This window comes from Hesperophylax consimilis, chromosome 3 (assembly GCF_061612785.1).
Source record: "Hesperophylax consimilis isolate HC1 chromosome 3, BYU_Hcon_1.0, whole genome shotgun sequence".
Taxonomy (NCBI): domain Eukaryota; kingdom Metazoa; phylum Arthropoda; class Insecta; order Trichoptera; family Limnephilidae; genus Hesperophylax; species Hesperophylax consimilis.
The window spans coordinates 37242051-37259540 of NC_142838.1; the positions used below are offsets into that span (position 1 = coordinate 37242051).

At 33.2% G+C, this 17490-nt stretch overlaps 1 protein-coding gene across 1 annotated transcript in view; it reads left to right on the forward strand.

Moving 5' to 3' along the window:
• The window catches only part of LOC149425418 (myrosinase 1-like), a 50146-nt gene that overhangs the window by 25327 nt on the left and 7329 nt on the right, over positions 1-17490 (forward strand). Inside the window, exons 3-5 of the mRNA XM_089650634.1 lie at positions 12716-13303; positions 13477-13571; positions 15399-15704. Coding sequence (XP_089506760.1) covers positions 12716-13303; positions 13477-13571; positions 15399-15704 — 989 coding nt within the window. The remainder of the gene's footprint in view (positions 1-12715; positions 13304-13476; positions 13572-15398; positions 15705-17490) is intronic.

A 17490-nucleotide genomic window follows, 5' to 3' on the forward strand; every position in this document is an offset into this window, starting at 1 on the left:
TACGCTCTAGCCGCTAGCGTGTTTAAATCGCACTTTATGGAACGCGCGTTTTTTAAAGTTACCATGGCAACATCAACAAATCAACAAAATGTGAAGTCTAAAATGTCAACTTTTAACTATAAATCCAACTATTAATCTTATGTGACAGATTGCAAATTAATATTTGTGTTTTTCATTTCCATGACAACAAGATATTATGATGTCACGTCACGAATTCATTAATAGTTCTTATTTCCAAATTTTTAATAATAATATCAATATTTGTGTTTTCAAAGAGTACCAATAAAAAAAAATAGCGTAAAGTATTCGTGGATAACTGGTCTTTAAAACACTTGCTTTATTTCGAGCACTCGGCTACGCCGTCGTGCTCGAAAAATCGCGCGTGTTTTAAAGACCTGTTTATCCACTTATACTTTAATATACTATTATGAACGCATAAAGGAAACAACTTTTAAAAATACAGTTTTATAGATAAAATTATCTGTGACAGTTTCACTTGATTAACTTTTTTGCTTTCTTATAAAATTATTTACAAAATAAGTAAAAGCCAGTTTTTTGCTTGAAATCGAACGTTTCTAGACTCCGTTTGTCAAGCGATTTTAATGCCTATTATCTACGATATAAGGTATACCAAGAATATACACATTTTTGGCTTTTAGCTTCCTCTTAAGTCAGTTCAAAATTTAAAGTCAATTTACAATAATAATTTTTCAGGAATAAAGCCAGCTTACAAAATCTTTTATGCACGAATAATTCAGTAAGTTTTCAAAGTCTATTTTCAGAAATAATAAATTCAGTTTTGAAGGCGGTTTTTCAGGAAATAATTCCGTTTTCAAAGTTGTTTTTTCAGAAAAGAAGTCACTTTGCAAAATGATTTTTCAGAAACATGTCAGTTTTCGGAGTCGGTTTTCAGGAATAATTAAGACAGTTTTCGAAGTTTTTTTTATCAGAAATGAAGTCAGTTTTCTAAGTTGTTTTTAAGTCAGTTTTCAATACCACACCCTCTGTTATTTTTTTTTTCTGGGGAGATTTATGCGTGATATAAAGTTATTTTGTAAATCTAAGTACTTAAATTTTGCGAATTATACTAATATGCGAATATTATATCATATCTATACCACGATATTATGGAAAAATGGTAAAAAAATTGTTACGCTGTAAAACTATGGAATGATTTCTCATTTATTAAAATAGTAACAATTTAATAATTTAACGCGCAAATTGAATGTTCATCTTCTTATTATTAGAATAAAAACAAGAAATGCAGGTTTTGGATAGGGATGCAGTTTGGATAATTTATTATACACGACCATTGTTTGTTGTTATTATGATCAAAACACGAAAGATGTTTTTTTAACATACATATAGATTTTAAATAATGTGTATAAAATTAACCTTTGTTTTATTGGGCGTTCAACAACCGACCACTGATTTTAAGATAAATAACAAGTTTGATAAATCTCGGCCGCCTTTAAGAGAAAACGATTCAGGCAATATTAAAATATTTCGCATAAGATAGATTGCTAGAACTTTATCCAATCATCACGAGAGTCTTATAATATATTATTTGCATTTAAACATAATATCTCGTAAGTACATCTATCAGATTGTAGTTTAGTGCATTTCAAAAATGCCACTACACAACTCTCAACTAAAATAATAATAATGAAATACCATAAATGAACCTACACCTAGATCGTCATCTTCGTGCTTTTAGTACTGAACATATTTCGTCAGAAGGATTTTTTTGGAACTAAGAGAAAAAGAAAGAGAAGGGAATATGTTGTCACGACGTCACAAACCATCGACCAAAGATAGAGGAAAGTAAAAAAAAAAAACGGTACTACCATAGACAATATAAATACGGTCCCCATTTATTAGCCTAAAATATTATTTAAAAATGAAAAACTCGTAATTGCATGAATTATTTTATTACTCAAACACAGATAACACAAAAAAGGGACATACAAGCTTGTGTAAACACAAAACACATTTTAAATAACAATAAAATGTTAACACACCAAAACAGAATATTAGAATATTATTTCCTTTAGAGAAAAATAAAACAGTTGTATATAGAAGCGTATGAAGGTATACGCTTCTACGTCCATTTTGGCAGCAATGGGCCCGCTGCTGGGTTCAGGGAAGACATTAGCTTCTGAAATAAATAAACATCACATTACTCAAACAAAACATAGAATATTATATCTGTAATTCAGTTGCTGGGTTTGAAGAAATAATAGTTCTATTGAATGAATATCTTTATCATAATAACGACTCAAATCAACGTCTTTTCTTTCATTCTATCTCTCTACCAACACTCACAATCATATGAATAATATTAAGGTCGATAGAGATTTATACCTTTAAAACTGTAATTGTGATCTTGGAGGGCACCACAATTTGTGCAGTAGTACACTGGGGGTACACGTGGAACACGAATACGGTCTAAAAAAGAAAATAGATTCAATTCTGAGGTGATTCAAGTTAATGATAAGTTACATTAGAAACATTGAACAAACAGAGGGAGATTCGCACCTGCATTTTGGTTAACATCCCGGGTCCCTTGTGCACCAGGTAAATCCCGATATATTCCGATATCTGGAAGATTAAGGGTCGGCAAAGCATCTTTTTTCAAGAGCCACAAGTCGTTTTTAATTTTTTTGCAAAATGCGAACTTTGCAAAAAAACTACTTTCACTTTTCACAAATATTTACGTCGGCGAAGAACCATAAACATGTGGTGTTTTGACTTTTGTTACCACAGATATCCCATTTTATACAACTCAGTTCTTCTATGGCGTTCAAAGTGTTCCTATTGGATATTGGCATTTTAAATATTGCTATGACTTCACATAAAGCACCACCATTCTAGGACCAAAATTTAGATCGGAGTCGACCCCCCCTGTGAAATACGTTTTGTTTATTGCACGTAAATTATTTGTATTCTCGAGTAGGTAGGTACCTTCTCGATTCTCATCAAATAATGTTACCATCCATCGATTTAGGAATTATTTTTGGAATGGTTATAAACAACCTTGGTTCATTGCCTTCATATTTCAAAATATCATCTTTATTTATTCCCTTGTATTTTTTTAACATTAACCGTTATTGTGCCGTTAATTCAAAATAAATACAAAAATGATAAATAAATCTTTAAAGCCGCAACAGTGTTTTTTTATTCTTAAAAAAATGACTATAATGATGGTATTTTTTTTGTTATATCTTAATTTTCTGTAAATATTTAAAATATGCCATTGATTGCGGCCAAAACGACGTGTTTGTTTTTGTACGTGAATGCGTTCTTACCAGTATAATGACGCTGTAGTCAATTGGAACCGTTTAGGAACGAGCAATTTTTGATCGTAAATGAAAATATTATAATAAAATTTTATCAGAACATTGATCAGAATTAGAAAAAATAATTTTAAATATATATTTATCTTACATTTTTAAAAGTATCAATAGTTTATGAAAATACCTCATTGTTATTGAATCATGTCTTTTTTAAAAATATAATTTATTTTTTAAGTAGTTTTTTTACTGACTATATATTCAAATGATTTCATATCGTGAATAATAATAAAATAAGGGATGAAATTCTCAATGTTTTATAACAATTAATATTAGAAAAAAAAATAAAAAAAGGAATAAGTGCAAAAATGTTTAGAGATGTTATTTTTATAATGAAGGCGTTTCCAATCGTGACTCGCCACGAACAATGATTACAGTGCGGAGAGCACGAAACAAAAACTTCATAGATTAAAGATCCATCAAGAATTATAAATAAGTCTTCAACAAGGTGTAGGACAGGGGCGCACAATAATGGATCGCATTAATTAACATATTGAAACAAAAAAAAAACGAGAAATCAATCTTAGTAAGCAAAGCACTCCACGACTACCCCTTTGTACACTTAATTTGTAGACGTGGGGTGTAAAATATTGTAAATAACATAAAGATTTGATAAGCTCTAACATATATTTAGATAAAACCAAATTCTAAAATTACAACAACATAATTAACATCATGTACAACACCATACAGGCGCTATATAAAGGGAAATGGAAAGCAATCCATTAGCTACTTGGGGGCAGTTTATATAATTGACTTCCCGATGACAGGTGAACAAAGTTATTAAAAAATTACTGATATGTATCTTTTATATAAATTTTCTAGTTGAAAGTTAAATATTCATTTATGTAGAAATATAGTATTTCGAAAAACGTTTTTTACACTAAAAAATATTCATGAGGTTTGTAGGTGTTATCTTATGAATCTCAACTTGTGTCCCGAACACAAAACCTAACCGAACCTAACAAAACCGAGTTATAAAGGTTTACCGTCTTACTAATTAGATTTTTATACGTCCGTTCAACGTCGGTATGGTTAAGCTGGCCTTAAGCCTGGTGTAAGGACTTTTTAAGTGAACACGGATAAAAAAGAGTGTTCGCAATTTATTAAAAAATCTTTAAATTATTGGTAATCCGGTTAAAAACAGGCTTGCAGGCCGTTTCCCGATAACACGTGCTAATGCACCTGCGTTTATCTTGATACTATATGATGACAAAATGCGAAAATGTAAGAATTTTTATGAATACGTGTTCCGACATCGTGACAATTTATTGGTATTTAACTAAAAGTTTATCAGGAAACTTATCATCAATTTATTCGGTAAGGGAAAGTAATCCCGTTTTTAACTGGATTTCAAATAATTTGAAGAGATTTTTAATAAATTAGCAATACATTTTATCAATGTATTTTTCTCCGTGTAAAAATGCCGTGGTAACAAGTGAAGTTTTACATTATTCCGACCTTACGCGCCGCATAATATTATCCCTTACTTATAAACACGGCATAAATTATAGTTTAGAAGCCCTGTTATGAAGAAATCGTCCCGTGTCAGTTAGGTAGGTACCTACTGGGTTATTTGGGAATTCCAATAACAGCTTTTTACACCTTTAGCTAAAACGCAAAAAACTGCAAAAATAAAACGCCTGAATCCTGTCTGAAAATGCTGATGTAATACATTTAATAACACAAAGATTTTTTATTTCACGAAGGGCAAACTTATTTTTCCTTTCAAATTCAGCGATTTGAAGGCTGTGATACTGAAAATGGTTTCTCTTTTCAAATCTGTATCAAATTAATTAAGTAATTTTAATGAAAACAGGTTTTTAAGACGGTCATCTATATCTCAGTCGAGGGTTTTACATAATCTAGTAACACTTCTGCCAATTTGCGAAAGATTGTAAATACAGTAAATAGAGATTTCACGAAATCTGTATTTACTCAAGTCTATTTGGCATGCATACACTCGTAAGAATTTCTTCTCTTAAGCAAATAAGAATTTTGTCCTTTGATTAAGATAACCTTCAAAATACTCGAGATATAGTTAAGCCGCATTCAGACGGTAGTAAAATACTCGAGATATAGTTAGGCCGCATTCAGACGGTAGTAAAACGACAGGAGTAATTAAATTATTAAAATGGTCACAATAAAAAAAAACTTATCTGGGTACCTTTTTCAAAATATTCGCACATTTCAGAACACCTTCGTAACCTTCACTGGCTCAAGTGCCATGCAAGAATCCATTACAAATTGTGCTGGATGGTGTTTAAATCCATCAATGAAATGGCCCCATCCTACGTCTCTGAACTATGCGTCCCTGAAAACACTGGTTTGAGGCAGTCAACTGTTAGATCAGTAACATCATCAGCTGTAGGCAGACTGATGGAACTTAAGTGCAAGCCAAATTTTAAGTTTGGTGATAGCGCTTTCGGAGTATCTGGGCCGAAGGCTTGGAATACACTCCCTCCGGAACTAAGATCCATAACAAGTCCAACAGAATAAGGAAGTTGAGTGAAAAATATTTTGACTTATAAAAAATATGTTCATGTAGATCAAAAAATATCGATTCTAAATATATAAATATATTTCTATATTATTATTCTTACAATTAGTTAAACGTTCTTGAAAAAGCATTCAATAGCAATATACTGTATACGCTCCACGATTGGTCGAAAGAATTCTGTCGTCACATGTGTCGTGACTTGTACGTACAACGGAACACCTATGGTGCATCTCTTTCTATTACATGAGAGATGGTCGATTTAGATGAGAGAGGTGTATAGGCCAAAGGTTTATTTGGGTTTGTCAAATATATGTACGTATTTGTTATTATTATTATATGAAATGGATTTATAAAGATACATATTCGTATAGTGCTTTATAATAATATGTTGTTTATTGCATAACTTAGATGTTTTTATTATTATACATGTCACAAAGCATGTGATACACTTCAGGCCGCCGGCCGCTCAGAGAAGTCTCACAGTGAACTGGGCTGTAAACCGTTATTTTACTTTTGGTCCTTACTTTTCTGCGCGGTGGTCCTGAATTCGCGCGGGGAACGTCAACAAGTAGCGACGGCGATACCGTACAAGTACCGTATCGGGCGTGAAAAGCAAATATTCTAACTTAAAATATTAATTTAACTATGAAATCTTAATCAATTTTCTTTTTTTTTTAATAACATCAATTATAATAGACGGTTAACATTGGTAAAAAAATTACTGGAATTCCTTGTTGAAGAATTAAATTTTTTTCCATACATAATGCTTAAGCGACGTGGTTTTCACAGTTCTAATGACGTCACACTACACCCCGCCTGTTACCGCTCGGATTCCGCTCGTTTTGGCGGGCTTAATAAAATTTAAACTTTGAGAATTAATTTAACTATGAAAACAAACTTTAAAAAAAAAAAAAAAAATACCAGTATTTAAGTTTGAATGCGAACATTGATAAAAAAAAATAAAAAAAATGGACTCAACTTCCTTATTCAGGTCTAAACTAAAAACTTTTTAAGCTGTCATACCCTTAAATTAAATATACCATTCCTGAGAGAAAGTCCAGTTATATCCAATTATGTCATAAATCCTGTATCTAAATCTCGCAAATAAACAATTAGTTAATGTTAATTAAGTGTTAATCTCAAGTCTCATCTCCACATTTAGTTAGTAATAACATAGTAGAAATGTATTATATACTTGTACAGCGCCCTTGAGGTGATTTTGCACAAAAACGGCCCTATAAAAATTATCCAAATATTATTATTATAATTACCTACCTAAGCAAGCATCAAGTAAGGAGTTTTTTTCTGAAAGAATAATAATCAAGCGTTCAGTAGTAGAGTGGATAAGTTTCGAGTATAATCGACTATATAAGTCCCCCATCACTACAAAAGCAATATTTCTACTTATTAGTGTCGTTATTATTGCTGCTTAAAGAGAAATGTGAAAATAACGGTGGGGAATTCATTTATAAATACATATTTATCCATATTGATACCTCATTATGGCTTAGCAATATTGAAATAAATCTCCCCAATTCCCATTGTTTAAGACACCATAGCATTTTTCAGTTGAATACATTCAAAAATAATATCGCCTATTTTAGCCCTCTGACCCAAATGTGTCGACTGTATAATAAAATTTTGTGTGCTGAAGTAGATATTTTCATCGATAATCTATACAGATTCAAAAAAAATGTTCTGATGCTGCTAAATAATATGTTTAGATAATTATATTATGTTTCACTGTAACTCTCGTGTCTCTTGGCTCTCCTAGTATTTTTTTTTACTTTAGGGTTTGGCTCGGTAGAACTCCTAACAGGGCCTATAAATCCTACTGATCACTTAACATAAATATTTAAAAAATCTTTCCTCATCCTACATGTATTTAAAATGACTGATTTTTGAATTTTAATATATAAATTTTTTGATAGATCTAATACGACTAAATTTTAAATGAGAGAGCTAGGTATAATGCCAGTAGCCGAAAACACACATGGTAATATTTTTATAGTCCGAGAATGCCAAATTCATTTTATCTAATTATTTAATTTTATATTCTTATTTGTTTGGTTTTTTAATTGTACGTAACCTGTATTTTATTGCATTTTTACCTGAATATTAAAGTATGTAATTTTTATGCAACTGTAGATTTTTGTCTGTAAATTATCCGAGTTTTTGTAACTGGATAGTTCTCACGTATGTGAGAACATCTGTAAAACCCAGTATAAATAAATAAAAACATATATATTTTTATAAATAAAAACATACGAATCAACATTGACATATCTGATATAAAACCGTCACTTCCATTCCGAAACTATATTGATAGCAACTTATACATAGAAGTTAAAAGTAACGGAATAGAATGCATTCATAAAAACCGAACAATGGTGAAAATATCTAACCGCCAAAATTGGTGAAAAAAAACTTTGATAAGGAATGCGGAATCAATAGATATAAATTGCTACGTCCTATAATGTTAATGGCAAAACCACTAAACCTCTAAGGTCACTATATACATATAGTATATAATATTAAATACTCGATCACTCATCAGGAAGTGGCTTCAAATTGAGCCACGGAGTAGTTACCAGTTACCATTACTTACTTCCGGCTAGATAAACGGTTTAAGGATGCGGTTAAAGTTTCTTGATGGTTAATTTTTATTTTAATACAGGTGAGTATTAATCTGTATTTAATCACTACCTATGTGACCATCAAACACATGTAGTGGTTTTGACAATTTACTTGTCGTGAAATATGGTTTAAACTTCTGAACACGGAAGACCTTGTACGCCCCGTACTAGGTAGACTTTTTTTAGATTGTTTTCACACGAGAGGCCCCGAGGAAAATAATTTCACTCGGGGCCTATGTCACCTTTGGGATATAGTATGAAGGGTCTTTTGAGGAGAGACCCATGTTGTAGGAGAGAGAACACAAAGAAGCCGGCAAATCGTTCCACATCCGAGCTGTTGAACTCAAGAACGAGTCGTAGAAATTAATGTCAACCATGTAAATATCGGGCGCGCGTTTGTCGTGTTTTCCGACTACGCACTTATCATCTAGACATAGACTGTTGTTCTTTATTTCATTATTTGTTTGCTGAAATATTGAATAATTACATTGGTAAGGCGCTTTCAAGAATTCAAATTAAAATGATTTGAATTACTAAATGATAATCCAGAGGAAAATTGGAGGAGTTCAACCGACGTGTCTGTTACGAGTGTAGTTGATACATCGGCTTGTAGGTTGAAGATTTCCCTTATGATACACAACATGATAGAATGAACGATCTGGAATGAACGGCATCCTGAAACGTGCGAATGTCACAATTTTATAAAAAAGTATGTATGCATATACCTGACATACGTATGCAGCAAAAAGTCAAAAGAATGTATGAAATAATAAACGCGCAAGAAATGCTTGGTGCATGGAATAATTTGTATTATTAACGCAGCTGGGGGGGTTTCTAACGAAAATCATATGGAAATATCAAGAAACCTAGAATCTCTTTTGCCGCTGTTTCTATTTGTATATTTAAACCAGAGATGTGCCTTATTTCAAATAAATCCATTTCAATTGGAAATGCAAAATGGGTATTTTCCATTTTGCATTTTAAATGCTTTTCTAAAAACCATTTTGCAGTTTGAATTTTAAATGCTTTTCTCAATGCATTTTCCATTTTTAATGCTTTTTTGCAACATTCTTCCTACTATCTCCACTCATCTTTTTTTCATAAGCCCCAAATATCAGTCGGTCCTCAACCTCGCTATGAAAGATAATTTACATTTGTCAAGTTGCTCCCTGGTAGGAGCCCTGGCAATTGAGTGATACCATTACAAAGAATACTGATTCAAATACTGAACGTGGGGCCATGACGCTGTAATATTAAATGTTAGATAGCAGTTTCTATGTTTTTACGCAAATTTTTTGTGGTTTCATAATCTGTAGTCGTGGTGTTTTTGGATTTACCATCATGTAATATGTTTATTCTATATTGATGTCCATTATTAAATGATAAAATTGTTTAAAAATTCTATAATTATTTTGATTGTTTGACCTGAGAAACCATTTTGCATTTCCAATGCATTTTGAAAATAGGTATTTTTCATTTTGCATTTGAAATGCTTTTCTAAAAACCATTTTGAATTTTGCATTTTCAAATCGAAAAGTTTTGACCCATTTCCATTTTGCATTTCAAATGGTTTTGGGTACCCATTTTGCACATCTCTGATTTAAACTAACCAACTAACCATCACGCCGTTTCCCGCAGAGGTAGGCAGAGAGAGCGGACCGCCAAACATTTTCATACATAGTTTAAGGCATTCATACATCGTTTCATATATACTCTTCTATTATTCTGACTCTTGACATGGCCCGACTTGAGTATCTGATTCACTTGATGGTGCCATGTCTTCCTCGGGCGTCCTCGACGTCTGCTACCATTCGCATTTGCCTCATATATCCTCCTCACACTCCTTTCTTCGCTCTACATTCCCAAACCATCCAAGCATCCCTTTCTTAATTTTACTCATTACGCTTACATCAGCCTTGCACCTCCACATTCCTCACAAACATGATCATATATGGTGTAAGCTTTACCACCCATAAGCTTTACCCTTTATACTTTCTGTATACTTTCACAGTATATGTTTTTTTTAATTGAATTGAATTGAATTGAAACTGAGTGATGCCGTCAAAGGGGTTAATCCTTCGATGGGAAGAATTGATTTCATTCACTTTATTTTGCCATTTCGACATTTTAATCGGTGCGTTGTGCGGAAGTCGTCTGAGCCAATGTCGTAACACCTAGAACTAAAATGAATCTAGAATAAAGCGTAGGATAAATGTTTCCAGTTTTAGAATGGTATAATAATATAAAACAGAAAAAAAAAGTAGGACCATTACATGATAAATATTGGGTTTTTTCGGCAACGATTTCATTTTACCTAATGTTAAAGGTCAAAGGTTTCAAAAATCGAATTAATGTTTATCCACTAGACCCATACAATAAATAACACGAAGACTTGTTTCAAGAAGGTCATTTAATATTTGGCAATATCATTAGGTACCTAAACCTCACAAAGGTATTTGTGGCTTGAAACCACTTAACACACATTTGTATCTATTATATTCAGAAAATATAAACAAAAACCTGATTTTTCAATGATCAACCGCAAAGGTGCATTAATTATTTATATATTAGAATAATACGAAAAACCCACAACAAAATCTTATCTCTTGCAGTCAGGTGATGTGCTAAGTAAAATATCAGTAGGTATATCACGATTAGTAAATTTTAATTTTGTACAGGTGATTAATTTTTTAAAACATGCATCTACCTAGGTAGAAACTAGTGTTGACTGGGCCATAATGTATTCACACCTTTATGGCGGTTTATACTTAGCATTCGTAATTATAATCTTTAATTTGTTTTGAAAAGAAACCCGTGTTTCCCTACCCGCCTAATTTTCTTCCCAACTAGCCACTGCCATCCACCGGTGGATATAGTGGTTAGATAGCCCTTGGTGTCACATCGAAAGTAAGAGAGTGTGTGACGAAAATGTTCTATGTTGGCCGCGAATGATTCAGAATGTGTCGGTGAGTCTGGAAGGTTCCAAAAAGTTCTAGAGGGTTCTCGAAAGAGAAAGTTCAAGAAGATTCTATAAGGTTCTGAGTGGCGGAGTTTTTAGAAGGTTCCGGAAAGTTCAAGAATGCTCTCGAAAGTTCTGACAGGAGATCTCTTATATTATGCGTTATATATATATCCACGTTTACATTCATTTGGCTGTAGGTATTCTTGTATCAAAATGTATTCAATGCAGTAACGTACCAACTTTGGTAGTTTCTTAAACCTAACTAACTTTACACCATAGACCGTAGTGCACGGTCGAGTTAAAACAAGACTTCGCTACGCTAGGTCAATAATATGGTTTAAATTAACCACTCGGGCGATTTTTGGCATATTCTGCAATGTTTGCAAAAACGTTTAGAGCGATCACTTGCCATAATTTGCCAAACTTATAGATCCTAAAATATGGGATAAACGGTCAAATCTGATTAATATTTTGAGCAATGGTATTAATTAAATAATTTTGTAAATGTATATATACGTTAGCAGTCCACAATGAAGTTCTGGTACCTACCCTGATGTATGGAAGTGAGGCATGGAATTGATAGATAAAATAAGAAAGTAGATTAAATGCTGTTGAAATGAGATACCTGAGACGTATGTGTTTTAAAACCATGTAGAAATGTGGAGATACGCAAAGAGTGCAAGGCTGATGTAAGCGTAATGAGCAAGATTAAGAAAGGGACGCTTAGATGGTTTGGGCATGCAGAGCGAATGAGCGAAGAAAGGAGTGAAAGAAGCATGTATGATGAAAAAGCGAATGGTAGTAGAAGTCGGGGACGTCCGAGGAAGAGACGGCACGATCAAGTGAATCAGATACTTGAGTCGGGCCATGTCAATATTCAGAATAATAGAAGAATATGTATGAGACGATGTGTGAATGTGAATGAGGTAAGAAGTGTGAAGACCGAGTTGTTTGGCGGTCCGTCCTCTCAGCCTACCCCTGCGGGGAGGCGGCGTGATGGTGCAAAATATATTTCTGTCTTGCCCCAAGAATTCTTATTGCCTTGAGAATGTACAAAGCTTATGGTCGATTTACTTTACCTTTTATTTATCAAAAAATAATGCTTTTAAATGTTTATTTTGTTTTAGTATCTTGGTTTCTCTAATAGCATGCCAATTGAGCATTAGTAAGATAATTAATGCTTTTAAAACCTGTTTGATAAGATGAATTCTGTGTTTACCTAAAAATGAACACACAATAAACGGAGATTTTATTTAATTTTCAGATAAAGGAGTAAGCATATGGGATCACCTCACCCACACATCTCCGGTTGCTGTGCTGGACCACACCACGGGAGATATCGCGTGTGATTCCTACCATCTATGGAAGCGAGATATTGAAATGCTTCTGGAATTAGGAGTTGATTTCTACAGATTCTCAATCGCCTGGACCAGGCTGCTTCCTACCGGCTTCAGCGATAAAGTCAGCGAAGATGGATTAAACTACTACAACAACATCATCAACACTCTCTTGCATCATAACATTACCCCCATCGTCACTCTGTACCATTGGGATCTGCCCCAGAGGCTTCAAGAACTTGGAGGATGGCCTAACCCCCTCATGGTAGACTATTTCGAGGATTTTGCAAGGGTGGCTTACCAGTCTTTTGGAGACAGGGTAAAGATTTGGATCACCATCAACGAACCTACCAACATTTGTCTGAATGGTTATGGACAGACCTGGGTCGAAGGAGGTCTGGCTCCTGGAATCAACTTCCACGGAGTTGGGGAGTACCTTTGCGCTCACACCATAATCAAGGCCCACGCCAGAGCTTACAGACTATACAACGACACATTCAAGGCTGAACAGAAAGGTACGATCGTTGTCAATTATTTAATATCACAATAAACACTTCAGTCACGCAAACAATAATACTGTGATGATAATTGCAATTTATATAATACTGTGTTCGTGTATCAAATACTTATTCCGTATGTGCTATCTTTATAAGAGTTTGAGATTTTATAACTTTGTTTACGTTTTCAGGAAAGGTTGGCATCAGTCTAACTGCACCATGGGTAGAAGCCGAAACCGATTCTCCCAAGGACAAACATGCTTCCCAGACGATCATGCAGTTTTTGGTAATAATTTTTTTTATGTCCGTTAAAATCTCAAAAACTTTTCTTCCAAGTACATTAATAGAATGAATAAACTTTGTTTCCTTCCGTAAAATAAATTAAGTAGAGATAGTAATCAAATTTTTGTAAATAATGATATTTAACTTTTTTTCCTCTAATGTAACATATTTTTAATACAGTATACAGTTGTACTGCTAGATAGCAGTTTGTCAACGGGTACTTAAAATAATCTGTAATTTTAAATACCTACATAAATATTACATTTACATAATATTACAATAAATGTTACAACAATGGTAATGGCTCAATGTGACAGGAATTAATTATATTGTTGTCATTTTTATTTCTAATCTTTCGAACAAAGGACCTAAATACTACGCACTGCTTGGTGTTTTAATCATAAATAAACACGTTGTCAACTCTATAGTAATAATAATAATATTTGGGTAATTTATCAACAATTTATTAAAAATCAACTCTATTAACATATTGTCAACTCTTTGAATATGTTGTCAATTCTATAAACATGTTGTCAACTCTATGAACACGTTGTCAACTCTGTGAATACGTTGTCAAATCTATGAACATGTTGTCAACTCTATGAACACGTTATCAACTCTATGAACACTTTATCAACTCTGTGAATACGTTGTCAACTCTATGAAGATATTTTCAACTCTGTGAATACGTTTTCAACTCTATAAACATGTTGTTAACTGTATGAACACGTTTTCAACTCTGTGAATACGTTGTCAAATCTATGAACATGTTATCAACTCTGTGAATACGTTGTCAACTCTATGAACATGTTGTCATCTGTATGAACATGTTGCCGACTCTATGAACACGTTGTCAGCTCTATTAACATGTTGTCAATTCTATGAACACGTTGTAAACTCAATACACCCGTCAAAGTATATAACACAAATGAAAACAAAGCACGATTAAGGCCAGGCATAGTGTAAAAACTAGCATTTACACCTGGTTCACTGTTTACACAACAGAGAGTTAACATCAAAAAACTACAAAAGATATATACCAACCATCCAATAACGGTGCACAACACCATGTTAACATAAAACGACTTTCTAATTAGAATAATAAACTTGTTTTCAAATTTACACAACTGATAAACAACCAATTTTGTATGGCAAATGTTTGTTTATCTGTTGGGTAAAATTCAAAAAATGTTAAATAGTAAAATTGCCAGGATATAAAACAATATCGACAACAACGACAAAAAACAGAGACAATAAAAGACAATAAAAAAAGGAGACAATAAGGTTTGAATCAAATCGTAGTGAAGTGAAGTTATGACAACATACGAGATAATTTTTAAAGATTTGGGGGCTAACGCTACATTATGTCCGGAACCTCGTCACTACAATGATGTTATAATGTTAATGTCCTCATATTCGCACAACAGGCTGGGAGAAGGAATAGAAGAATCTTTGGAAAGGAATAGGGAAAAATTTCGGGGTTTTTTGGAAGACGGTGGTTGATATTGATTTTGATTATGGTCAAGAAGGAAGATTTTACATGTTATGTCAGTGAGTAGTGTTTTTAGTATGTTCATACATACAACTATACAAGGTGTCCGGCGATAAAGTGAGGTTACTACGGGAGGTGATTCTATACGATACAACAATCATATTGACAGTACTTCAAACTACAAGTACTACAATCAAATTACATAATATTTTTGAAGAACATATTCTTGGAAAGGTTTTAATATTTGGATGCCCATGAATAATCTGGGTGAGAGATTCGGTGTTTCTTAGTAGACTGTAATAATAATCATATCATACTAATTCTGTTTTAATTTGGCAGCTCGGTTGGTTCGCGAACCCCATATTCAGCAAGGAGGGCGACTACCCAGCCATCATGAAGCAAATGATTGCCAAGCGCAGCAAGGAGCAGAACTACAGCTTCTCGCGCCTGCCCGAGTTCTCGGCCGAGGAGGTGGAGTACATCAGGGGGACCTACGACTACTTCGGCCTCAACCATTATACCTCGTTCATCACCCGTTACACCGATGAGCGCGAGAAGAAGAACATACCCTCGCTGGAGGATGATTACAAGTTCCCGCGCTACCAGAACCAGTCTTGGCCCGCTTCTGCTTTTGAGTGGCTGAAGGTACTTTATTTTATTTATTTTAAAAGAGCTGTACCCCTCCACGCGTAGCTGCGGCTCAGTTTGTCTGTGCAGAGAGAGAAACAATAGCGACTGTTGAATTTCCATGCAATAGATGGCGCTATTTATAAAAAACACATTTTTAACTATGCTACGTTGTGTCAAAATTTAAAAGCAATCGGCGAAGAACCTTCGGAGAGTTAAGATTTTGAACAAACGAATATTAACATTTTGATGTATATAAATAGATATACTAGCTGAAGTCCCCGGCGTTGTCCAGGTTTTACGTAAAGTTTTTGTAAATCAGATGTAGACAGTAATTTTCCTCTTATTTTGTTTATTCAAATGTGCAAAATTTCATCAAGAAGAATCTAATTTCTGCTTTAAGCGCTGGGAAAAGGGGATGGGATGATTTTTCGAAATCAGATATAGTTAATAAATTTCCTCTTATTTTGAACATCAGGTGTGTAAAAATTTGATGGGGATTATGGTTGATTTTCTTAAATCTGATGAAAACAGTCAACTTTAACTTGTTTTGGAGGTCAAGTTTCATCAATATCTGAATAAAACGGTAGATTCATATAAAAATCGAATCCACACGGCCAGCCCGCGTCAAATGCACAGACACTCTACTTTATACATAAAAGAAAATAGATAAATGGATAGGTGTATACAACTGACAGATGGTTAACATTAAACCAAATATAAAGAACAAATACCAACATTCAATAACAGTGTAAAAAAAAAGCTAGAATAAAATAATAACAGCATTACTAAGTTGTTTCGGAGAATTTGAATAATTTATCAAATTTCAACATTCAATTTAAAGTTCTGTGAAAGATTTTTTCAAGTTCTGTTATTATTTCAGTTTTTTCAAGCAACTAGCCTATAATGATATAATAACAGAACTTGAATTGGACTTTCACAGAACCCAAAAATTAACGTTGAAATTTGATGAATCGTTCAAATTCTCCGAAACAACCCACCCTAAGAAACGACTGAAAATTTTATTCAATCGATATATACATTTCTTATTCAGCCAAAGAGGGTTGTATCTGTTGTAGGAAGTTGAAATAATAATAATTTTCTTAGAATTTCGGAACATTGACAAGGAATTTTAAATTTTCTATATATTTCTTCGTTTTAAAGATGTCGCAAAAAATATCATTTTAGAAACCAGATAAAAGATTTTTAATTTGCAATATTTTATTTATTTTTTGGAATAACTTGGTGAGTAAAATCTCAAATTGGAATATTTAATTATTGAAGACAATATTAGCGATTCTTATATGAAAATCTGAAATAGAAAAAGATACGGTCACATCTAGGACTCGAACCCAAGACCCTTACCTTGCCGGAGCACCGCTCTACTTGCGGTGTTCATAGAGTTGACAACAGCTCTACTTGCGGTGCCCCGGCAATGCAAGGGTCTTGGTTCGAGTCCTAGATGTGACCGTACCTTTTTCTGATTTTTCTGTTTCAAATATTCGTTTGAGAATCGCTAATATTGTCTTCAATAATTAAATATTGCAAAATATTAGTTACAAACATGAAAAAAGTTAAAAGAATTATCACAAACATTTTTAATAAAACAGTATAATAATTTAAGATAATTGAATATTAAAAAAACACAGCCCATTTATTTGAGGAATCTGCACGAAAATTGTCACTTCCCTTTTTATCTAGTCCATACAATAAAAAAATATTAAAACTTTTAATAATGATTCCCAGAGAATAACCAGAAAAATGCGTAAAAATAGCGCATGCCAAAATGTTGTTGGTTGTTTCA